Genomic DNA, 25,579 nt, shown 5'->3' on the forward strand with positions numbered 1-25,579 from the left:
AAGATTCTGGTAGTACAAGAACTTCCCTTTGCACATAAAAAAAGACCTTATCTAGCTGCTAAACTGATCATTAGACCACCCAGTTTATCTGTGAAAAAAACCTAGGGAGAACACATCCCATTTGCATAAAAATCTCATTTTAGTCAAGGGCAAATCTAGTTAATAACAAAATGGATTTTAAAAGACTTTTAGACACCATTTCAGCTAAAGGCAAAAATAACTTTCTAAATAGTATGACAGTCAACATTATTACATAATCAAGAATGCATTATTTTTCAGTAACTTAATTCAGATCACGGTTTTAAACAGTGCTACTCATATTTTGAGCCTGGTTTACTTAGAGGGTAGAGGCATCTGCTGTTATTAAAAAAAAAAAAACAAAACAACAAAAACCCACACCCTGAAACACTGCTGGGCATCAATCAAGGTTTCAGACAAGAATGCAGTGAAATGAGTTCCTTTCAAATTCCTAAAATTTGGAAGCAGTATTAATATCTAAATGAAGGTTTTACTGAGTCAGTAAAATAAACAAACACCCTCTTCCTTCCCCCAATACCCTCAGCTCATGCAATCAACTTTGCCAGAAATATAGCAGGGAGTCAAGAGATAATCACTTGGAAGTAAGACTGGGCTGGCAGCAGGTAGCTTCTCTCCTGGTATTCTACCAGCACCACCAGCCTCTACACTTCCTTCATTAATTCTCAAGCAAGGTATCAGTGATTCCTCCATTCTCAGAGGAATGGAACTCTACTGTACTTACATTAGAAGAATTAGTGGAATAACAAATAAAATTAATACTTCTTGCTAGATGGTTCCTCTCCTGTCATCTCCCTGGGTGGTGGAAGCTGCTGCCTCTCTATCCTGCCCAGCCCACAAGACAAGGCTGCAGCAGGAAACTGGACTCCTACTTCCAGTTAAATTCTATGAGTAGAACAATGCATGAGATTTAATAAATTTGGTACGCTAGCTCACTGAGTGTTCAGAATACTCTGAAAGAGGAGTATTTAATAAGCCAGTACCTTTTAAAACAAGATAAAATGTTCTGGGAAAAACACGAAGGGAAGACCTACATTTTACAAGTGTGTGAAATGCTTCTACTGTTATCTAAACAGGGCCAAACATTCTGAACCTAAAGCTGGTATTTTCTTTCACTAAAAGGTAAAAAAAAAATTTAAAAATTCACACACACAAAAAAACCCAACACTACATTTAAGTCTCCTACAATATTATCTATTTCTAGATTTGCCAGATTACTTTCCTGTAGTTAGATGCTTGACTATAAAGAACTGTAATAAAATAAATAGAGTAAAAATCAGTTAAACAAAATCTTGGTGTGTTGAACATTTATTCATTTAAGAAGTTAGCTTCCTTCAACAGTTATTCATACAGAGGAGGGCTGCAGTGTAGGCATTGTTCTGCTGTACAAGTCTTCGGCATAAAAATATTTTTATACAGGTGGTCACTGATGTCGTTCCATTTCTAGTTCTTAGCTTGCTCCTCTGGAAAACTGGTCTGATACCTGTGAAGGCTTGCTCTTTTCTCCCCTTCATTATTTGGAAAAAAAAATGTACATTGATACAATTTTTCAAATGTGGGAGTTAGCATAATTCTGCTTTTAATTCTTCAGTGCAGAGTGGACTGAGATTCTGTCTGAATTCCGATGAGCGAGGGTGGCTGCTGGCCACTGCCCGCGGTCAGCACGGGCCGGGGGTTGAGACGAGGCGGCATGGAATTAGCTGGGCGGATGAGCGGGGGGGGAGGCTGGTTGAGGGTCGGCCGCGGCTGAATGAAGCGCGCCTGCTGCTGGAGCGGCGGCGGCTGGCGGTGCAGAGCAGGAGCAGCGGGAAGTGCTGGACGAAGTAACGGGGGCGGCTGATTTAAAGTTGCCATGGGAGCGGCAGGTGCTGGAGCAGATGCCTGGGCTGGAGGTGAAGGGCCTAAACACTGAGTGGCCGGAGTGCTTTGTGCCTGCACAAAGGACAAAGACAAGACTGCGTGAACGGCCATCCCGGCCAGGACGTGATGCAGTTGGGCTGCCACTGGCCACTACACAGGAAACAGCATTTAAAAAAATAAAACCAAAGAACTGAGAAGTTACTGAAAAGAAATCACCAACCAAAACATTATAGACAGCAGAACTAAAAATATTTACTAAGCAAGTCTTCTTCTAGAACAAGAAGTGTATTTTAACACTAAAACAGTAACGTGATCGTCACTATCAAAGGTGCAGTCCTGCTCCCAGCTGGTTAATGACATTGGCTGAAGCTCTATGCAAGCTCATCATCATTCTTTAGAATGTGGTTTGCCACTCCATACCAGTTAACCTTATACTTTTATCACTAAATAAAATGCTGTTCCTCAACCCATGCTTACTTATTTCTGGTACACAAAACACACCTCATCTTCTTCATCAGTGCTCTTTCCTGATGGCACATTAGAAGTATTTTTTGTGTCCTCCCCTAAAGCAGAAGCATCACCATTAGAAGCCAGGGTTCCTTGTTCCGCTTCCCATTCCTGCAATACCTCCTCTAAGTTAAACCGACGCCTGTAGTTTACAAAGAAGTTCTTCACTTGGCCAACAGTCTTGTTGCCAATTACATCTGCAATAGCTTGAAAATCTTTACCATATTTTCGGACACCTGGAAGGCAAAGTAAATAACATAGCTGTGAAGAATCAGTCAGACACAGCTACGTGTGATGTATTCATAGAGAGAACCTATGGGACCTGCAAACCGAGGACTCGCTAATTAGGAGAACTTCTCAATTAGGAGAAGGCCTCAATTTCCATTAGAACAAAGTAATTTTTAATAGCACAGCTATCAACATACAAATCAAAAACTTTATTAAAAAGTCATTACCCATTCTTCTTAAAGATCCTGGCTTACTCACCAAGCCTCAACCTAAAACCACAGAGATCTGGCCTCCAACAAACACAGTAAATCTTTCAGCATGCTCACAGTAAGGGCAGAAGCCCAAGACCAGCTCAAGAGGGGAGAAAGGGTGACCAAGCTTGTGTGTATAGCTGTGAACAGAACATAATGCTAGAAATGTCAAGTGACACACTGATAGCTCCTACAGGTTCCCTCCACACCAGCTGCATGCAGATGGTTCTCTCTCACAGCCAGTGGAGCAGGAGTGGCAGAGGGCAGAACAGTGGGGCACAATTCACTAATCACAATATACTGCTCATTCCTGTACTTGTGACATGCTCCACTCAGGCTACACAGAGCTACTAGCAAGTGTTCACCTCACAAAGTCTGTTTGAAGCTTTCCTTCACCATTCAAACTGGGTAGAAAAATCTGGGGGTTTGGGACAACCACCTTGGAAAACATAAATATATATAAGCTACTGGTGTCTGCTTCTAAGATGGCCCAGCACAAGCCTGCAGGATTAAATCCCCTACTGATAAGCAGCAAAACAGGTGACCTTTGCATTGTTCTTTTCATTAATTTTTGTACTGACATCAGTAGTCACTTTTGTTTACGAGCACCTCAAAAGAAAATCCCAACATATATTTTAAATACTTCTAGAACTACATTTGCATATAACACAAAAAACTATTGAGTGCAACATTCCATGGTTTTTAACTTAAACTTTGAATTATAATACAAAGTATATTGATTTTGTTCTATTTAGACTGTGTGTCTAGTTCTTCCCCTCTCCTGCTTAAGAAAAAAAGTCCTCAACCTCTCCCACCTCCTAGAACACAGCTTTTAGCTGCAAAAAGTATATTTTTAATTACAAGTGTCAAAAAGTTTGGAGACTTGAAGAAATAAACCAGTTTAGTTCCAGAGTGAGTAAACAGAACTCATTTTTTTCACTGTCAGTTATGCATGAGTGAATTACAATTTGACTTTTCCTGTGAAGCTCCTGATAACTAAACTCATTCAGAACATATTACAGTTCTTAGAGGACAGGCACTCTTTCTCATAACAGGAAAAGAAATTTATGCCTGATTTCATGCCTCACTTCAGAAAATGAAGCAAAGCATTTAGAAAGTGAGAGTTGTTTCAAATCTGAAAGCTATGTCCCTTTTCAACTTAATTGTGAAGAGTGTGACCTTCAGTTTGTTCTGCTCCTTTCTACTTTCCTCGTTATTAGGCACTTCTGATGTGGTAATGCACGCTCCCTGCAATTGAAAAGGAAAGTTCACCTCCAGGACAGTAACAAATTCTGTAGCTGAAGCTGATGTTTCAGCTGTCAAGAGCCCAGCTACATTATTTAGTATCTTTTCTGGGGCATACAAAAGAATACAACCCTCCTGATTGCAGGAACCTTGGAAAGATTTCAGAGCCATGTGGGAGGGCATGTATCCAGGCAAAGCAAAGACAGGGATTTGGCTCTGTGCTTTATCAGCTGTACAAGCTACACTCCTTAAAAACTGTGTGCGCCCACAGAACATTGCCTCTAGTACTTCAATATTCTTTGTCTGTCCTACCATTACCACCCTTACTGATTTATAATGAACACGAAATGTTCACTGCAATATATCTAACATCCTGTACAATTAATCAAGTGAACAAGGTCCCTAGCAGAACAAAGCACATTTCTGCTAGAAAACTAATTTAGACTTTTAGTGATTTCAGCCTTTTCTGTTACTATGCTGGCTACACTTCTTTCCTCCCTTAATCTGCAAAACAACTGAGCCTGTTGGTTATCTTCAACTCAGGTTGTCAAAAATAAGGTCTTAAAGCCTATTTCCAAGCAAGCAACTTGAAAACAAGGTATCTTGCCTTCGCTGAGAACCCAACTCTTAAAAAAAAAAAAAAAAAAAAAAAATTTCCTTAGTTTAGCTACATACAGCACTACTCATTTTTGATTCTTTTCAGTGTTTTTTACTACTGCTCTAGCACAATAACATATTAAAAGCCTTTCAAGCTATGTAAGAAATAGAGAAAATTCACTGTGTGTTTATAAAACTTTAATGTATAAGGTGATGGCATATCAGTAAGAGTTGTTTCCCAAGCCATCACCCCTGTTAAACTGGTGCACATTACTTAGGCATCCTTATACGAATTCAGTGCTAAACACCCCCAAATTATTTCTCATGTGTTTAATCCATTATTCACTAAAAATAATTTTATTAGGCTGATGAAAGTGAAGCTCACAAAGGACAACTGCACAGCCTCACTGAATGGTTTTCTCCCAGCTCATTTGAAAGCAGCCCAGATCACAGGAATCCTTCAAGCTCTTCAGAAGTTCACCCAGCTGCAAAGGTACACTGGAACACGTGCATGCTCTTGATTACAGCATTTCATCTTGAATGTCTCTCTTGAAGAAACTCATAAATCCAAGTTTGATGCTGTTTACACTGCTTAATGTTGTACAGCACAGCAAACAAAGTATTAATCAGAGTGCAATGCAATGTGATACAGCACCACAACGAGGCAGAAATAGTTAATGGGAGCTGCAGTTCCACTGTGATGGGATTACAGTGCTCCTGGCAACTATCTTATGTAGAGTTAGATCCCAATTGTCCCAGCTGTTTTTCCCTGCAATGCCATGAAAGTCATGCACTGCTTTTCAATGCAAGTTTTGTAGTCTTCAGCAAGTGCTAAGACATTTTTGCAACTGCATTTTCATGGCCAAGATCTTAGCTGGAAAATTTGATCATGCTCATACATTTCTGTACATAAAAGTTTGTAGTTTAAGAACACTAGATGATGAACTAGCCCATTACATCCAACAACTATTCAAAGCTGAACTGTTACCTGATTAATTATACTGCAAATATATTGGGTCAGAGATCATAAATCTGAGTCCACAACCCCATTGCAGGCACCCACACTGCTTTTAAGATAACACACAGCTCTATTTTAAATTAAGTTTTCTCATTACCTCTTCCTTAGTTACTGGGAATCTCCTGAGACTGGCCTACAGATAATGAGTTTTTTCCATGTTTAGGAAAAACAGTACCAAATTATATTCCTGCAGATTATATTTACAGTTTCCATAGTTAGATTTATTGTCCAAATTCAACTGAACAAATCACGTAATGCCACCTACCTGCTTAATGCTTATGACTTCTGTAAGATTATTAAAAGCATATGCCAAAATATACAAATACATTTAATGAAATAAATCCATTTTGAAGTGTACAAACTAAATGTCCCCATGTTCAAGTCAACTTTCAAGTTCATGCACATTATGGAAGCTTTTAGTACAGCAGCTGTGGCTACCTTCTAAAAACAAAGTCAGGGAAAAACACAGCATGGCTCCCTCATGCCTAGAGTCTACTACCTCAAGCAATTACTTTGAAGCAAGAAATCAGGGTCCTTAGCCTGAGGGGATGGGAGCACTCTCATTCCAGAAGGGAGAGAGAGCAGTAGGTAAGGGGGGGATAATTAGAATACTTTGTTCTTGACATTAAGGTTCTCTCCCATCTCCACTTTATACAGTGACAAGGGAAGGGGACCATAAAGGAAACAACACATCTAAGAAGCGCATGTCAATGAAAACAGATTTCTTCCAGAAGGCCTAATTTCTCACCCCACCCTTAAGGCTGACTACCTTTAGAAAACACAGAACATTCCCTAGAGACCAGAAGACTAGAACTCCTCTCCAAGGAATCACCACCAACTCTCACTCTCTTTTGCCCAGGCTCCAGTTTATTTGTTTTGTTGGTCACAGAGCACCAGAGCTCAACGAAAGTTGAATGTATTCTTATCACTTCCCAAACTGTTGCTTAGTGAGAACTCCAGTAACTAAACTGTGAAAAGGCTAGATGGTTTGAATCATTTCATTCTAAGGCAGGCACAATGACCCTGGATTTTCCCCACTTCTCCAGCAAGCCTTCCACTTATTAGGCTATCATACTAGAGACAGGCATCTCCTTCAGTTGCATCTGGGAACAAAATACTGAAGTGTTTAGCAATAGTGAGAGAAGGAACTTAGGACAGAAAACAGTTTGGAGATGCAAATCCAAGCCCGAGGCATGTAAGTTGAAAGGCATGATTTAAGACACACCATGTCTTTCTGTATTTCCATTCACACTTAACCTAACTTTAGGTTCAGTCATCTGACTAATAAGTACCAGGTATGGCACACCTGTCAACTTTACACTGATATCCTGATCCACTGAATATTTTATCCTAAAACTCAGTCTCTCATTTTCAAGGTGAAGAATACAGAGAAATAGAGCAGATAGACGTAACTGAGCTGAGAATATTATCCTTATAAAAGATGATCCATAGAAGTGAGCCAATATATAGACAATACATGCCTTCAAGACAGCATCTCCAGATATTTCCCTTACATGTTTCTTATTTAGCAGTGCATGCTAACACAAGAGTCAGTTTTCCTTCATATAAATGAAATAAATGCAAATTAGCCGTATGAACAGTCTACTAGAAAATGCTGGGGTTTAGCCCAGTAAGACTGTTAGTCAAGCATCCATATCCAGCTTCAGACTCTCAAAAGACCTAACAGGTCTAACCTGCCCATTATTCCCTCATGAAAAGAGAAAAGCAACAGTAAAGCAGATTTACTTCTGCTTTTTCCTACTTTAGGAATATGGAGATGTCTTAAATGCTTCGAATTTTATTACTTTAACTATTGCTTTAGTCTTCCACCTTAGAGAAATTAATGTAAAGTGATTTAGGGATGATCAATGGGACTTTCTGGTACTAATACCGTTGTTAAACACTGCTTAGCTTTTCTCTTTGAAATTTAACACGGGTAACAGAAAGCCTAGTGTCCTGTTGCTTGAATAAATGCCCTAAATATTCTCAATAGTTTTGCTGCTTTCCTGGTGACCAGATAAACTTTAGCTTTGCATCAGAGGGAAATACAAATATAAGGCCTGAGCACCTCTTCAAATCCTTTGCATCAGATTTCAACTTGCTGCTACTATTAACATACCTTGTACTGCAAGAAGCTGCTCTTCTGTGGTCCAACGGGCATTGATTTTCTGATTAGACTATTAAAATTAGAAAAATGGCACAAAGATCATTAAATTGTTTCAACAGCTGCAAAATATCTGAGCATCAATGTGTTTTACTTGCACTACATTTTGCAAAATAGGTAAAAACCATTTGCTTATAAGCCATAAATTTATAGTTTAGGATTGTTTTCATGAAGAGGAAATAGCATTCATGGATTTGAGCTTATAACTTCGCCAGCAGTTTTTCCTCTGTTTTATTGCAGTTCTTAGTATTGGCTATATAATAACTTATGCACAAGCTAATGATCTTTATGCAGACAGAATTTGAATTTATAGTAACATTTATCTAAACTATTTGGACTTGGTGTTTAGAGCATTTTGCATTCATGTTATGTTTCATATCCAAGCCTTTAAAACAAGCAAAAGCAGAACTTCAGTAGTAATAGATCATTCATTTCAGATGTCAAAATATATATATATAGTCATGTTTACACACAGAATTTATTATTGGCAATCTACATTACCTACTTTTAATCCAAAAAGCCCCCATGTATCAGGGCTCAATTTCAGCTCCCTGTTATTGCGAACAGACATGACACTTCAGTTTTTTCTGCTTCTTTTTTCAACCAGTTGCCATTAAAAAAAAGCCTACCACCGATTTCTTGTAAAGAAGCCAGACTCCCCCCTGCATGTAATTTAATGGATCCTGTTTAAGCTGCTGCTGGAGTGCAAACACTAGGCTGTAGCAAAACACATTTCTGCAGCTTCCCACCAATGTAAGTGCAAGGCCACAAGTTTTAGTATTTATTCTGATTTACCTCAGGAGGTTTGAATTCTTCAATCCCGCCTTCCATTTTCTGTTTAAGTGCACTGTTTACTTGCTTAGCATTTTGAACCTTGGTCAAAAACAACAAAGTTAATCAGCTCCACAAAGAAAGTTGGTCACTTTACACATTTATCTTCACTAGGATTGCCACAAGTGTACCTCCTAAGTTAGAAAGAGAAATATTATGGTTTAAGGCTTCACTACTTTTAACTGTTTAAAAACAAACTTAAAAAAACCAAAACAAAACACATCACAGTTTACTATGGAGAAAAGAAAAATTAAGCCAGTCTTTCAAAAGAACAGTTTGTCTGCAAGAATATTAAAAGCTGTTCATAACAAGTAATTTTTGATAAGGATGCATATGTTCTTGAAGAATGAAGAATACTCTAGACACAAAACTTGATTCTTAGAAATGCGAGATGTATTGCATATATTAATTTATTAACGTCTCCCTTCTCAAAAAAAAACCAAACCATGAGATGTTTCCAGTTAGTTCCTTCTGACAGATACTTTTTATTGACCTGAGATCATTCTGATTTTCTTTAGGGGGGGGATTCTTAAAATTATTTTGAATATTTCTTAGTTTATAAAAAGGACAGACCTTCCCAATTGTACATATACATATCTATGAACCACTTCAATCTGACAGTGATGCACAAAAGGTAACATCGGTAAGAAAACAGTTTTGCATACTATGGTGCACAGCTATTACAAGGGTTCTTAAGTATGGACACAAAAGCAGACAACTCAGTGGAAGATTCCAAAGGCTGCATCTCTGAGATCACTGCAAGAAAAAAAACAAAAAAAAAAAAAGAGAAACACAACCTCAAGGCTGTAACTCACCTACACTTAGGCTAAAGAGTGAAACCCACCTATGCTATTTAGCCCCAGAGTCCTGCTGTGACAGAAAGAAGCTTATTTCTCCTGTAAAAGAACATAAGGGAGCAAAAACCCCACGAAAGAAACCCTTTATTCACTCCATGATTTTGCAACAGGGCAGCTCTATAAGGAGGCAAAAATTCCAGAAGATAAGCCTTGACTGTGTAGCCCCATCGCTCCTAGAAAGCAAGCATGCACATAACTGCTGTACCCTTAGAAGCTGAATAATTACACATTTCAACTTTAAATGCCAAAATTTAATTTCTTCATGCAAAGGATGCAGGCAATTTTCCTCTTAAAGGTGAAGGCTAAAAAGCTTTTCTAAATTTAATAAGAAGTAGAAAACTTTTCAATTCAAAAAGAGAAATAACTAGGCCCACGATTTCCACACGCCTCCCTCCCATACTTTCACAGTATGTGAGAAAGGACATCCAGAAAATCAGCTACAATTTAAAGCATAACAAATGTAACTTCCTCTGCTCCATTGGTCTCATTTTCACTTTGCACACAAATACTTCCAACAAAGTAAAAAAAAAAAAATCAAATCAAATGTGACTTTTGATTTTTCCTGTCCCCAAATCTGTAGCACTGTTTTAATGCTACCCCCTTTTTTTTATTTTAAGTAAAAAGTCATCTTGCTTCATTTTATCCAAAAGAGCAGATGAACGTAAAAAACAAAACTGAAGAACAGCTACTGTCTAGCATTTGTGGTGATAACTGTGGAACAAAATGAGGAAGACTCACATTAAAGAAGTTTCAGAATCTTCACAGATAATCTTCAAAACCATTACAATCAGAACAATCTGAGATGAAAAAAAAAACCAAGACCAATAACCCATGGTACCTGTCGCTTTAACGAGATTAGTTCCATATCCAGCTGTCTAAGAATTGTGTTGGCTGCATTGGGACTACAGGAAACAGCTATCACATCTTCCTGGGTCAGGTACATGCCTTTTGGTGGACGGCATTTGGAACGCTGGGAATGGTGGCGATGCTGCAAGCTCTGATACTCTCTTCTACCCAGACCTATTTTGCTGGTCTGAACAGGCTGCTCATTATTGCCCTTTAATTTACAAGAAATAAATCATTAAAGAATAACAGTATCTTGTACACAACTTTACTAAAAAGAATGAAGTATCAGATAGCATTGTAATGTCATATTTATGACAAATAAAACTTAAGCTAACATCCTGCTTTGCATGTAGTATCCAACTATGTCTTGCAGATGAGTTGATGGAGCATACCAGTCATCTGCTGGATAAGCCTGCATTAGTCTAAGGAAGGTCCGTTTTCAAAACTTTTTTCTCAACATGGCCACAAATACAGTAAATGGTATGGAAATCCCAGTCTGAATACTGTGACAGAGGGCAAACACTGAGAACCTATTACATATACAGTAGTTGAGTAATATACATGTACGTATCTTATTTTTAAAACAAATAATCAGTGATTTCACACATTTACTTCTGATCAGATATGAAGAACTTGGGCAAAGATTAAAGGAGAAGAAAGACAAAGTCAACCAGGCCAGCCAAAAATACAAAATGACATTTCTCCCTGCTGTAAGCACTCTACAGAAAGAGACTGTACTGTTTGGTTTGGGGGGTGGGAAAGGGCTGATAGGAGAATTGGAAGAGAGAGTATGGTAATACTCTTGCAGTCTTTATAAAAATCTATGTAATTTAGAAAACTTGAGCCTTCGTTATTTGCTTCTTTGGAAATGAAGTCTTTGTAACTGTTTTGATATGTTTGGGCACCTAAACATTTCGGCTTTGTCTTCAATTGGCAGTGCTCCACAACAGCTACTCTGCATGTATGTGACTCCCTCAGAGCAACTGAGTAGCTTCCCTACAGGCCAGGAGCAGAGACACAAAAATTACTTTCTCTGCAAGGATTTTCCAATTCAAAACAATGCTTAGTACCAGAACAGAAAGAGGATTCAGGCTTTTCCCTACTTTAAGCAGCTCCCTATTGCTCCTCCCTGCTGGCATTCGTGCATGTTAAGAGGAGGTGGTCATCTGATCACAGTGACTGCAAAACCAAGTGCAGCAGCCATTATTATTATTATTTTCTGTAGTAGTAGTACAGAGCAGCAAACAGAGTCTTGTTTTACTACACTTGACCTTCTGCCACTTTCTCTTCCCCAGCTAATATAACATCTTAATCCAGTCCCCAGACTTCACAGAGGCCACCTTAAAAGCACTTAAGATACGTGCTCTTCCTTGGAAAATTGATGCAGAGCCTTACATCTTTGACATCTAAAAATTTCAAGGTGAAGTTTCCTTCTGCCCTGTTTATACTGTTGGAGTTTTGGTTCTGCATTGCTCTTTTGGTATGAAATTGCAGTTCCTGTGTGTTCAATCTGAATTTAAAGTGAAAATATTCTCTCACAATTTTGTCTTGCCAAGATAGAGAATTTAGGTTATTTTAGTTTTATCTGGTAACAGAAAATTTCCATTGCTGTGTGTGCAAGCAGCCTACTCAGTTTATATTTTGCTTAGGAAGTGAAAGTACGCAAATCCTACCAGAACTATTAGATGACAAAATTATCTTGTGCAGATCCAAATAGCTTATCAGAAACTGCAAACCTATTTGTCCTGTTCCTAGAAGCCTGTCAACACACTACTTGCATTCTGGACTGCATGTAATGATTCAAACTATAAGTAAATTGAGCAAAATAGCCCTTATTTAGACATGGCTAAGGCAGCAGCTCCAATCATTTAGATTGCAAGGACATTGTTAGAACAGCATAAAAGTAAAAAGGCACATTATCAGACCATGTGACATTTCAAGTACTAGAAAACATCCCCACATTAAAAAAATAAACTCAAACTCTTTCACAGAAAGGGATAATTGTCCTTTTTTCCCCAAGGCCAGCTAGATAAAGGGATACGTTGAAGGTCACTGCAAAGCTCAGAACAGAATCTAAACTTATCAGTTTCTTACTCGGTATCATTTTTGTTAGAAGTGCAAAGTTTTATTCATAACCCTAGATATCACTTCATGGGAGTGCTGAAGTTTAGCATAACCTCTCCTCTCAATCTTGAGAAGCATGAACTGGCTGATTTAGGAAAATCACAAATGCTTCAAGTTGATCAAAGAAACAATTAAACACTTACATACTTTGTTTTTCTAGTCTTGCTCATAGATAGCTTAATGTTTACAACAAGAACTCAAAAAACCCCTAAAACCTGAACATACCTCAAACACAGCAGTCACCTGTAAAGCTAACAGTAAGTGCTCATTAGGACTAAAATGTTTTTTCTCTACATTTATTAGTAGAAAGCATCTCAGTAAAACCACATACTAGTTGAAATGCATCAGCTCACTGTGGCTTTGAACAAACAACAAAAGTTGTTCTCAGAAAAATATAATTTAATTTTAAAATTCAAAGAAAACATTTTGATTCAAATAATTCACAACCAGTAAAACTGTAAACATATTAACAAGGCTGACGGAGGGCAAATAGAACCTGTTTTACCAGGCTGTGAGAGGATACATCTCTTCTAAAACTTGAAGATCTCTCAGGACACAGTGGAGGTAATGAGAGATGCATTTACAGCCACAAAATGGCAAAAATATATTATAAAAATTTGTTTCAATGAGAAGTCTTGACCACTTAAAGACCCTGGGATTTCAGCAGGCTGCAAGCTAAACCTCTGTACTACAATTCACACTTCACAGTAACACATTCACTGAAAACAAACAAACTGACATTCACCATTAAGTTATCTGTTACCTCCTTTTTGGCTTCTTTTTTGGGATCATAGTCACTATCATTTCCATCCATTGGATGAGCTTCTTCTACGTCATCATCACTAAAGACAGATTATAAAAAACTAGTCACTTTATTACTTTTTAAACCCAAATATAAGAATGTACCAGGATAAGACAGAATTATCTACTCAAATTTATCTATTCTAAGTACATAGCATCTCAAAATTATTTGTAGTTTTCAAAAGACAGCTGTTACAAGCATATTTTCTGTATTAAATTCTAGTTATTATGATAAACAAGCAACCCTAAACCATAGTTTCAAAGTTACTTTAAGCAGTGCTACTACTGCTGCCAAGAATTTTGGTGTCACCTTTCTTCAATTCAACCACTTGTGCCAGCATGAACACTTATGTGGCCAACTATATACCAAGGCTAGAAATAACCTTTCATTTGCCCCATTAGTTTTAATAGACCAATTTTCAAAACCACTGCACCAGGTGAATAAACCCTTGCTGAGGTCTGTGGGGAACATAAGGCAACAATATATGATGGGAAAACATGGGACTGCTTTTTCACCAAAGTGCTTAAAGTCTAGCAATTTAGGGGAGGGAAATGAAATCTACTGAATTAAACCAAAGAGAAAAGGTTAAAAAGAAAACAGTCAATCTAGAGCCCAATCCAGTCATTCTGACAATATAATTTCTGAATAAATTAATGCAAAAACATACTAAAATTTCTAGTTATTACCAAAACCCCCCAAACTGCTATATTAAAAGCAAACTAATTTTAGCCTGTAATTTTTCAGAAACAGGGTCACTAAATAAGCATATGAACTTTAGATTTCAGGAGTTATTGAAAATAACATATAATTAAAAAGACCCCTTTTGCTCCAGTTAGGCCATTTTCTACAGATATAAAATTATAGCTTCCAATATAAACATAGATTATGCTACTTATATATGCAACACATACCACCTTTTAAAAAGTGCAAGTTAATAATAAAATACACTGAGCACAATATAATTTTAACTTCATAGTAACTAGGAGAAATGTTATTCCCTTCTATGCAAGACAACATAAAACTATTCAGAGCTCTAATTCTCTCTGACTGATAGTAGTTCAAAGTCTCTTAAAAAAAGACTTTGTATAAAGTTTTGTTCTAAAACAATACTTAGGCAGTCTAACTGCTTCATCTCTTTATAGTGGTTGAACTTCCAGTTTTAATTCCATATTAGTTCAAAAATCCAAACAAACAATCCCAACCCCTCCCACCCACCCACAAAAACACTCTCCTGCACAGACAGTAATAGACTTCAGAGTTTAAATCCTTGTTTTTACAGTTATCCATGAAAAGACTCCCATCTCTTATTATAACTCACACAGACTGGAGCGATAAAGTTCTTAAAGCACAGGTACCAAACCCCTTGCTAAAGTCAGACATCACAACAGGGGCTCAAACCTGAAACACATGGTTCACACCGAAACAAAGGCTAGAAATTACTCTACTTAGGAAGATTTCAATCTCTGGTTAGCTGCTTAAGAACATAAAACTCACCTGTCACCTTGATTATTTCTATTAGCTAGTTTACGAGCCTGACGATCCATCAAACTTGTCCTAGAGCGAGTTTTTTTCCAAGAATAGTAATATTTTACAAGGCTTGCAATGGTCTTGTCTGGGAGCTAGAAGAATTCATCAACATATTAACACCTTTAAAAATTAAAATTCCACCCACAATTATAATTCTGCTCTGTTAATAACCATCTTTAAACAATATTTTAAATGCATTGATAAGATAGAAAGGAGGGATGTATTTCATATACATTTTTAAAAAGTTGAGAAGGCTTCTTTTCATTAGAGTGAAAAACCTGTCTGTCCAAGATATATGATGAAATTAAATTAAAACTTTTATTTGAGGGTCTTCCTGAAGCTTTTACACAGAAATCAACATGAACTTTTAGCCCAACAGGAGCCTTTGCTCTTAGTGCACCTGAGCTGTTTAATGCTTCTGATTAAAATATTACTTTACCATTTGCTGGATCCTGTGAAAGCTCTTTCCATGGAAGCTAAATGCTTGTTCAAATAGGACTTTATCTTCAACTGTCCATTCATCAGGGAAAGGAGTGAAGTTAGGGAGATCCGCAAGGGACTTCTCAATATTGTGTTTATGCCAGAACAACATGCCGAGAGCCTTTGAAAAGAAATAGTCCCTCTTTGGATTTAGTCAATTTTCTAAAACGCTGAGACAAGTTAAATAGAAACAGGCAATTTATTTATTTAAAATAAAATTTGACTATCAGAATCCCTTCTCAAAATGTAATTACAATTTTATTGGCTATTTACTATAGGTTGCAAATTTCTCTTTGGAGACAGTGGGCACATCTATACTTTATTAATGGTATGAAAGCCAGACAATTTAAGGTTGGCATGGCAGCAGTAATTCTAGAGCAGCATGAACTAGGCTGAGAGGCTCAAATCTGACCTGCTTTCTTACTTTACAGGCATATATCACCTACACAGTTCCTTACAGGCTTTTACTACCAGCCCACTCAAAAAAGAAAATAAAAATACTTTTCAGTAGCCAGAGGATCATCCAAAATGCAAGTCTGAAAGTTCAAAGTGAGAGTGGTCTTTCTACAACTCTCCAATCCACAAATAACAGCACGGCCACTTCCATGTCATGTGCACCTAATAAGGAACGGAAATTTAAATATACTTTCTTACATGATTTCATTTCTCAATATTCTAAAATAATTTTATGTTCATTAGACTTTCTGCCAGAGAATCACTGACAGATTTGATTCCAAGGTTCGGGCATGGGAATTGGGCAATGTAATCCACTCAGTTTCAATCACACAGCGCAGACACGATCACCAGGCGTCTCTCCAACCCCCTGATTTCACATCTTCTAACAACCTGGACACAGCAAACCTCTGCTCTTGTTAAAATGGCAAGTGACAGGCACCTCTTGCAAAGAGAATTTCTATTCCACTGTGACAAGTCTACAAATGTTTTGTACCAGAAGTTATTTTGAAAATCCATCTCTTGGAGACTTGAGATCCATCAGTTCCTCCTCTTGCCTAACAGAAGTCAAGGCATAAAGAAGCAACACCAAACCACAGGTATATTCTGGACATTGTAACACTGGCAGCCTCTTTGTCAGATAGCAGTTGATGAGCAAGCTTCCATCCTCCAAAACTTGATCATACAACTTCTTTTCACTTGTACAGCAAGTATTTTTTTGCAATAGGTAATATCACTTTTACATAGATTGGTTAATTCATGAAGAAATTTGCAATAGAACTACATGCAGACCAGGGAAGTTTTATCCTTACTTTTTAAGGAATGGTGACCAAAGGTTGTTAAATAAGAAGTGAACTTGTTTGTTACTTTCAGAGCTAAAATTTGAGTCTATTTTCCTACCTCTGAAAAAACACACTCAATTCAGGTTGCCTTTTTTTCAATATCAAATAAACCTTTTCAGTGCCATCCCTATCAATTAGAGGTTCAAAATTGTACCTTATTTGCATTCTAGTGTTAAACTTTAAATTTGTAAGCTGCTTCCCTAAGAAACTCTTCAGCTAAATATACACACACAATTGCATGACATGCCCAGTGTATCAAGAAACATACCAAACCTTTCAAAAGTGCACATTACAAGCTGAGCATGTCATGAAAACAAAGAGCTCAATCTTTTGCAGAGAATCCAGACCACAACTGTATGCAGATCCATTTAACTGCAGTGTTTGCTGCCGTGCCTGAAGAGAAACAGCGTTAATTAATGGTAACCAAGGGGGAAAATAGAAGAGTTGTGTTATAGTTTTATATTAAAAAAACATCCTTTAAAGGAGCACTCTCATTCCACAGCACTTACCTGTTCCACATTGTATCCATGTTTTTCCTTTGCTATTGCTATATATTCATCCACTGTAACAAAGCAATGCCAGAATTATTCTTTAGTACTTTTAGCTCTGCTCTATGACAGAATTAGCCATCTAACATGGGAAAAGAGTCTCCCCCCTGCTTTAACACACTGCATAGGCCCAGGTCCCCCAAAATGTTAAATATCTTCACAGCTTTATTAATAATAAATAAACCCACAGACTGAACATTTATATTTATAAACTTTTTACACAATGCTTTCTTTCACATTTTTACTACAACAAAACCATAGAGGCTCATAATTTATTTATTTTAAGCAGAGGCTAGCTGGGTGTTGAAAGGCTGTGCCTTTTTGGAACCCACTCCTGTGTCAGTTTTAAATTGAACTACTTCTACTGCCCATATTCCCATACATGTTGAAAATTAAAGCAAGTAGATGCTATATCTGTGATTATACATATCCTCAATATTAATATAGCTTTCACTGACCAATGTTGGTTTTAACAACTACAAAGTCAGTTTTCAATAGAAAGCATGAAAATTCAATAATTAGGTAATCAAATTCACAAATAACACTTAAAAAAATCATATTTAGCAATAATAGAGCCAGCTTTGAATCGAACACTTCTCATCATTTTGAAATTAACTTCTACTTATTTATTTATAGACAAAAACTCTTCCTATTCACATTCTAGAGCTCAAAATTAAGTGCCAATTAAATAGTTGAAAGGAAGCATGATCAAGAAAAGGAAATAATCATATCCTCCTTATTCACATGGACAAGGGATACTCTTGCAATGTACTGTTGCAGCAAAGAGTTAATTATACTTTAAAGGAATGAAAAAGTTGTTTAATAATCATAGTTGTAGAGTATTTTATTTCTAACTGTTCTGCAGTAGTTGAAGGTGCATTCCCTCAAATGTAGAGGGACATAAATCTCTAACTACTGGTATTAGATAGAAGCTGTCCTGAGGTTGAGGTTCTCATGGCTGCATCCTCAAAGTTTACTCCCCTTTAGTACATATGGGAAATTCTAGCATAGGAGACAGGTTTAAACTAGATTAAACAGGTAATTGATCATATTAAGTCAGATGACTCCTGTTATTTCAGGTCACTTCTGAAGCGAGAAAATGTTTGGTTTTTCCTTCTATGACAGCAGTAATAATTTCCCCTTGAAGTGGGCCTCAACACATCTTTTCTGAATTCATCCACTGCAACTCCTCCTCCTAGAAATTTAAAGCAGTAAGTTCCTCATGTTTAGATATTTTATTCTTTCATTAATAACAAAAGGTTTCACAGACAACAATGATGATAGTACAAAATAGGCAGTATGATTGGAAACAATGACTTCACTAATGTAAGAGAAGGTCATCTTGCCTTTACCTGGAGTTCTCTAAATAAAGAAAAAGAGAAGCTTTGTATTTAATTAATTTGCAATTTCACTGTGTGTAAAAGAGCAAACAGGCATACCAGAAACAATTATTTAGTTTACTTAAGCACCCAAATTCCTAAGCAGTCAAGGACTTACATTTGGCATCGGGAATATTATGATATGGAGACCATACAAGCATCCCTCCATTATCTTTATCAGTGTATTTTGTGGCACCTGTAAGAAAACAAGTAAGTCTCAGTATTCATTTAATAACTATCATCTAGAGAACAGCTATGTGACAGCAAGCAAAAGCCAACCATATTAAGAAGTCCAGCTACTAAGAAGAAGGGGGGGAAAAATCATCATTAATTCAAAATTATTTCCTTAAGACATCAAATGGCTGAAATTGAACACTACTCTTAGGATGTTCAAGTATAACTAAATATCAGACAGTATTCTGGTTACCACAATTAAACCACTGAAGTGCATTGCTTAAGTTGGAAGGAATCCTATCTAGTTGCAACCCCCTTGCCATGGGCAGGGACACCTTCCACTAGACCAGGTTGCTCAGAGCCCCATCCAACCTGGCCTTGAACTCTTCCAGGGATGGGGCATCCACAACTTCTTCAGGCAAGCACCTCACCTCCCTAGAGGGAGGAATTTCTTTCTTATAGCTAAATCTACCCCCTATAAAGTTGGCAAGGATGCAACTTTGTCCTCCTGAAGTTATGATTGTCCATTAGTACTCTAACATTTATCACTATCATAGGAGTACTAGGACCTACTGTGGTCATTTAGGCTTCCTTAAAACCAATAAAAATAGGTAACAGGTAGAATACAGTTACCATCCCTGATCCCTTTTGACAAGGAACTATACTAACAACTATGCCAGAAGCAATTCTGTTCATTACTCCTCCTCTAGTTTTGATTTTTGTAACCATATAAATTTAATATTCATAGCCAACCAAATTGCACAGCTATAGAAAGCAGTTAGATGTAAAAGTAATTTTTGGTTTTGGTTTGTTTACTCCCATCTCAATGTTGCCAGGGAAGCAGTACAAATTACCCAGCCCACCAGGACAGAGCAATACTGATGCAAACACTGAAGCACTAAATCAGAGTATATGATTTTAAAAAATATGCTGTAAAAGAAAAGTAAACTCCCCAATACTGGAAAAGCATTAATTCGGAGTTACTTTCCATTACTGTTTCACAAATGTAGTCTACTACATAAAACCCCTTACAATCTGTTTACGACACTTTATCTTGCTAAGAAATTGCTCAACAATTGGAGGATTTATACCTAATCTCAGAATGAATTCCTTGAGTAATCACCCTAAGAGGAACTTTCTTTGCATCCTTCTTGGAGAAGAACAGCTTTTTTAATTCAGTGAAACAAGTAACTTTTCACTCCATTTTAAGCTTACACACTTTATATTTAGGCTCTACATCTTGTTTGAAGCAAACAAAAAACCAACCCAAATGCTTTGGAAAAAAGAACATGCTTTCCCTTTATGTACAATGTTTTGTTGCTCTTCCCTCTTCATTTTGGCAGTGTTTTGTATTTGCTATCATCTCTGCAATCTTGATCCGTCACAACTGTGAACTTGAAAACAGTTAATTAGAAAAACTGAAAGAACTCCTGCGCCTTTCCAAAATGAGATGTGTAAGGCAGATAACCTCAATGCAGCATAAATTCCGTAACAGGTTAAGAATGTACATACACTCATAAAGCACCAACTTCAATGCATAAGCACTACTAAACTCTGAAAGGCTTTTGGTATACAAGAACAAATTCCTTAATATAACATTCCACTTCAGAACAAAAAAGCGACATTTTTAGTCATTAGGAAGGCAATACTGCGTGAAGAGCAATGCAAGCGTGTTACAGGCACAAAATTTCTCTTGCACGCTGTTTTTATCACAAGTGAATTACCACTACCCTGCACTCCATTCTAACTAAAGATGAGGAGAAAGCAGGGCCACCAGAGAATGATTAGAATTTCAGGTTATAAGCAAGAAATGTCGAAACTTAAGATACCTACAGGCAAATGGATATCATGGATATTATCAGGTACTGAATACTCAAGTACTAAAGTGAAAAAAGAATTAGTTTCAGAGTTCTTGCACCTGCAGGAGATCATGTATGTGGTGACATTTCCCTACTGAGATGCCACCGTCATGTGACAAACAAGTAGCAACCACCAGAACATCCCTTTTCAAAGCAGTGCTGTTTCCTCAGCAGGAATCACACATCTGTTTCCATTCAGGTGGCACCTTCACACTGCCAAAAGGAAGGCAAGGATGACAAAGGAATAATGAGGTGCATACAGGTAGCTTGATGACAGGTACCCTGCTCTCAGCATGGGATGTCCCTAGCTGTAGGACCAGGGATCCCTCCATCTCCACATGCAGGATCATGACCTACCTTCCTGAGAACTGCCTGTCCCTTGTGCCCCAAGCACTCAAGCAAGCAGCCCTAACCCCCAAAGAAGCTGTATTATACCTCAAAGCTGACATGATCTTTGTCTGCAAGGTCCATTTTTACAAGGGACGGGGGCTGGAAATACCGTGCAACATGTTAACCAAAGTGTGTTAGAAGAGTTGTAAGCCAGTAAGGAAGAGAAGGACCAAGAGCTACATCTGAAGAATAACAAGTCTCCCCAAAACACATGTCCAAGCCACTGAGGAAGAGGTTTCTGTACTTCAGCTGCTGCACCCCTCTGCCAGTACCAGTTAGGAGATGCAGCCAGCTGAAGATGACCGACAGGCACTCCACACCACTTCCAGAATAGGGAAATCATAGCAGCAAACTGACCCTTTCTAAATTGCAGCTTCACATTGGAAGTTAGGCACGCACGGCTGGTGCGGCTCCATCCAGTATTCCAGGTACTGAGAATAAAGGGATCATCCAGGAGCATACAAGACACAGTGAGGGCATTGTGGGGCAGCATGGCAATTTAAAAGTATGTTGGTTTCCGCCACAAAATGTGCCTTCCTCTGCTTAAGGCTAAGGTTTGAAAGTAGGAACAGAAACATGGAATTTAACAGGAGGAACCCCCAAATTTCTAAAATTACGAACCGGAAATCTTCATAAGTGAGTAAATGAACAAATAAGTGAAAAAATCCCAAACAAAACAACCAAGGGGTGTGAGGACAGATAGCATGGAATAAATGGAAAATGTTTTATACTTTGCCACATCATTTAATAACTTCAATTTAAGAAAGCCTGTTTTCCTATTAGGAGACTAGAAAAGCTATGAAGACATACAGAGAAATGTATTCTTAAGTGACCTTAAGTGGTATAAAATAATTCTTCTTGACAGCCCCAATTCCATCCCTGAGAAGAGGGTGAGAAATTAAGTATTTCAGCATTAAGTAAACAAAATTCATACTAAAACCTTTGTGAAATCTAAAACTGAATAGAATAAAACTTCTCTAGCAGTTATATGTGAATGACACAACAGGGTGGTGCATTCTCTACCATGATTTCCAGAAGAGTGCAAACAACCCACAGTATACAGATACTAGCTTAGTAACATCCTGCTGGATCTATAGAGGGGTCAGAAAGTACAAACAGAAACATTTTCACCAAGAATATAAAATACTTTAGGAAAACCAGGAGGAGGAGACAAAAATCTGGAGTGCAAGAGATGGTATATTAAGTCAGTAAATCAGGTAAAGTAAAAATCCCAAGTTTCCTTATTGAAATTGTTTCTTGCAGTGACAAAAATTCTCTCATTGTTGTAATATTTGGTGACAATTAAGAACACTACTTCCCTTAAGCTCTATCTCAAAGCTTGCTTGTAAAAAGAATATAGTGTGGAGAGGGGTAAGAGAATATGTTTAAACTAACTTTTCCTAATTGTTGCTTCCAACCACAATCCACTTCTTCCATGAGACACTAAGAAACAGTTGCACTTTTTCTTTAAAAAAAAAATTATCTTATTTTATACATAAACTAAATGTAAAAATAAACGTAAAAATGCGTTTTCAGAAAATGCTTACTCCCATCACAACATTAATCGTGAATATTTTGTTCCTCAGTGTATTGTTGTAGAGCATTGCTTATGGCTGTTTTTCAAGACAGGCTAAGTGAAACCCAAGGATTGATACTATTCCTCTGATTTTAGTATTCTGTGTATTTATCAGGGCTGACTTTGTGTCTTAGACTTATGTCTACTTTTATCCATCATTGATTCGCTTCTCCCACCTATTTATTTCAAGGGGCTTAAAAACAGCACTCAGTACTGCAAATAAACACATACTCTAAAGTATCTGGTAAACCCGCAAAAAAGAGCATTAGAACAATTCCAAGAAGAAACGTAATTAAAGATAATCAAATATAGTGCCATATCCATTTATGCAAACCTAGAACTGCAAGGTTTCTTGTTACCTCACTTGCTACCAAAAAGTAACTGAAATGTAGCTGTAAGAGCACAGATTTTTGTCTCTCACTACTTCTGTCTCTAAGAAGTGATGCCTCAAAACTCATGAGAAAAAAAACTCCACCAAAAAAATCAAACAGATGCAAGGATGAGATTTTGCTGAGATCTCCTCAGATATCCAATCTGTTAACTTGGTAAGTGCCGTACTTTTACACTTGATGGACTTTTAAATTTACTTTATTTTGTAAGACTTAGGTGTTCCAAAATAAATCACTACCTTCTTGCCCTAATAGTCAAAATACACACACCAAGAAAGCTAATACTATACATTATGCCTCTAACTCAGGAGTTATTAAAGAAACATTTCCATTATTAAGGAAACTGATAAAGCGAATATATATTAGTCCCAGTTACTGGGGAAAGAGGCATTAATTGAACGCCACCCCTCAGAAACAATTAGGAGCTCTAAGAAAATCTGGTTATAGGAGACCATAAAATTAGTTCTGTAGTTACTAATGTAATGATACAATTGCATAAACAGTTTACAAAATTGAAACCACACAACCTCAATTGTCCTACAAGGGCTGAAGAGTTCTTTTAATCAAAAGAAAAACAAACACTAGGTGTTTTTCTAATTTAAATGGCCTTGTAGGATAAACAAGCCCAGGCTGCAGGTTAGAAACCATCATTTTTATCTGTGCATATTTTTATGTAGGCAATGTAAAAATAAAGGGTGTAAACAATTAGCCTTATTAACAAAGAGACCTAGACTACGTGCTCCTTCCCAGGGGAAAGGCATTCCCTTAAGCCAAGATCACGCATCCATTTAATCCCACCCTCGCGCTTTCCTTCCCCCGGCCTTTTCTTTGGCCTGTGGGGACTTGCGCCCATCCAAAGGGGCTGCTCCAGCCTTGGGAGGCACTGTGAGAGCAATCCTCTTCCGGTAAGAAATCATCTGACACCCATGGAGCCTGTCTGGAGAGCAGGAAAGTAGACAGGCTTCGTCTGACCACCACAGCAAAACTGATGAACACTCCTGTGGTCTCCCTGCTCAGTGTAGTAAGGCACGGCAGCATTCTAGCAATTAACTTGCTAAAGCTGAGTACCAGGCAATGCGAGCGTACCCATATTCCTCGGGGCGGGGCTGGGGGGGCGAGGAAGACGGAGGAGAGCAGCTCAGCCTGCCACGGCGGGGCCAGCGAGGCTACTACAGCACACAAAACCAGGAGCAGGAGTTTCCCACCGAGCGCATCTTCCAGCCAGCGCCTCCAGCACGCAGCCAGGTCTGCTCCGCTTCCGGCAGGGCGCATCACTTCCCACCCTTGCCCGACAACATCCATCACTCCTCGTCAAATATTTTTTATGGTTATAGGTTTAAGGACGGGGAGAAAAAAAAAATTCCAACCTTTTTCTGCTTCACCGCCTCTCGATACACATAATGCGGCCGATAATGAAGTGAGAATCCCCCAACGCGACGCCCCCCGCCCCCGGAGTGCAGATGCTGCCCCGGCCAAGCCTCCCGCCACCGGCACCGGATCGCCGACACAAAGGCTCAAAAGCAACATAAATACAACCCCGCGGCCGCCGCCGCCGGAGAGCGCCGAGCGAGCCCGACCCGGCAGCGAGCCCACCCCTCCCGCCTCGGGAGATGTCAGGTTACGGCCGAAAAGCCATTTACCGGGCTCGAAGTCAGGAATGCGCGCCTGGTATTCCGCTCCGACCCTCATTCCTACATCTGCAAGGCAAAGGGGGGAAGAGAAATTAAGGGCTGGAGTGTCCCCGGGCGCCGTCCCAGGCTCCCGCCGTGCGGCGGGCGGGCGGGCTGGCGGAGCCCCCGCCGCGGCCGTGCGGAATAAGCCACCTCCCCCCTCACCACCCCCCCGCCCACCGCCGCCGCCGCGGATTAAGCCCCGACGACCGCCGAGGAGGGGGCAGGAGGAGGCGGAAGGGGGAGTTTATTCCAGCGGAACAATGGGGACGGCGGCGGCTCCCGGGAGACACTCCCTCCCCATCGTTAAGTACCGCGGGGGCAGCCGCGGGGCCGCGCCGCGCGCTCCCGCCCCCCCGCCCCGCACACGCGCGGCCGCGGCTCGGCCGCAGCACGGACGGAGCGGCGGAGCCCCGGCACCGGGAAGGGGGAGGCGGCTCGGCTCGGCGCCCCTCCCGCCGCCTCCGCCACCCCCCTGCCGCCGCTGGCGGGGCGGCCCCAGGCTCGCACCGTGCTCGTCGCCACTGTCGCCGCCGCCGCTCTCCGGCTCCGAGTAGTGCCCGTTGGAGGGGCTGCTGCTCTTGGCGCCGTTGGGGGCTGCCCGGCTCTTACCCCCCAAGAGCTCCGCGCCCTTCTCCATCATGCCCGGCATGCCAGGGCTGGGAGCGGGGGAGAGCGGCGACAGCGCTGGCTGCCGAGGGGGGGGAAGTTAATACGGAGCCGCCATGTTGCCCCCTCCCCGCCCCCCCCTCGGGCACCTCCTCCCCCCGCCCGCCGCACCCCCCCTCCCCCGGCGCCGGGAATTCCTCCGCGCCGGCCCGGCCGGATCTCGCCGAGGGGCGGGGATGCCGCTGGAGCGCCAGCGGCGCGGCCGAAGGAAGAAAGGAAGGGTTGCTCCCGGACCGCGGCCGCGCCGCCGCGCCGCG

General features: G+C 39.6%; 1 protein-coding gene across 5 annotated transcripts; it reads right to left on the reverse strand.

The window, feature by feature from the left end:
• Window positions 1–1,326: 1,326 nt before the first annotated feature.
• RCOR3 (REST corepressor 3) lies at window positions 1,327–25,388 on the reverse strand. 5 transcript variants are annotated; one of them, XM_082276632.1, is made up of 12 exons: window positions 25,164–25,388; window positions 24,624–24,680; window positions 18,714–18,791; window positions 17,178–17,230; window positions 15,333–15,494; window positions 14,861–14,985; window positions 13,328–13,406; window positions 10,433–10,651; window positions 8,702–8,779; window positions 7,862–7,919; window positions 2,398–2,639; window positions 1,327–1,968 (listed from the first exon to the last, which is right to left on the reverse strand). In XM_082276632.1, the coding sequence occupies exons 1-12, from the start codon at window positions 25,303–25,305 to the stop codon at window positions 1,624–1,626; spliced, it is 1,638 nt and encodes a 545-aa protein (XP_082132758.1). In that variant the 5' UTR covers window positions 25,306–25,388; the 3' UTR covers window positions 1,327–1,623. The 5 variants fall into 5 exon arrangements, with proteins under 5 accessions (XP_082132758.1, XP_082132762.1, XP_082132760.1 ...); XM_082276636.1 differs by lacking the exon at window positions 2,398–2,639; XM_082276634.1 differs by lacking the exons at window positions 17,178–17,230; window positions 18,714–18,791; window positions 24,624–24,680; window positions 25,164–25,388 and adding an exon at window positions 16,942–17,064.
• Window positions 25,389–25,579: the final 191 nt, after the last annotated feature.

This window comes from Coloeus monedula, assembly GCF_965178545.1.
Source record: "Coloeus monedula genome assembly, chromosome: 2".
Lineage (NCBI taxonomy): Eukaryota > Metazoa > Chordata > Aves > Passeriformes > Corvidae > Coloeus > Coloeus monedula.

What these genes read in the sequence shown, in the direction of transcription:
- RCOR3 (XM_082276632.1), bottom strand. Translation starts at nt 25,305, where the DNA reads ATGCCGGGCATGATGGAGAAGGGCGCGGAGCTCTTGGGGGGTAAGAGC. An exon ending in CATTCCTGACTTCGAGCCCG is followed by an intron (nt 18,792 to 24,623) that starts GTAAATGGCTTT and finishes GTTTTCTTACAG; the next exon opens with GTGCCACAAAATACACTGAT. An exon ending in AAGAATTCAAACCTCCTGAG is followed by an intron (nt 7,920 to 8,701) that starts GTAAATCAGAAT and finishes TAATTTTAATAG; the next exon opens with TCTAATCAGAAAATCAATGC.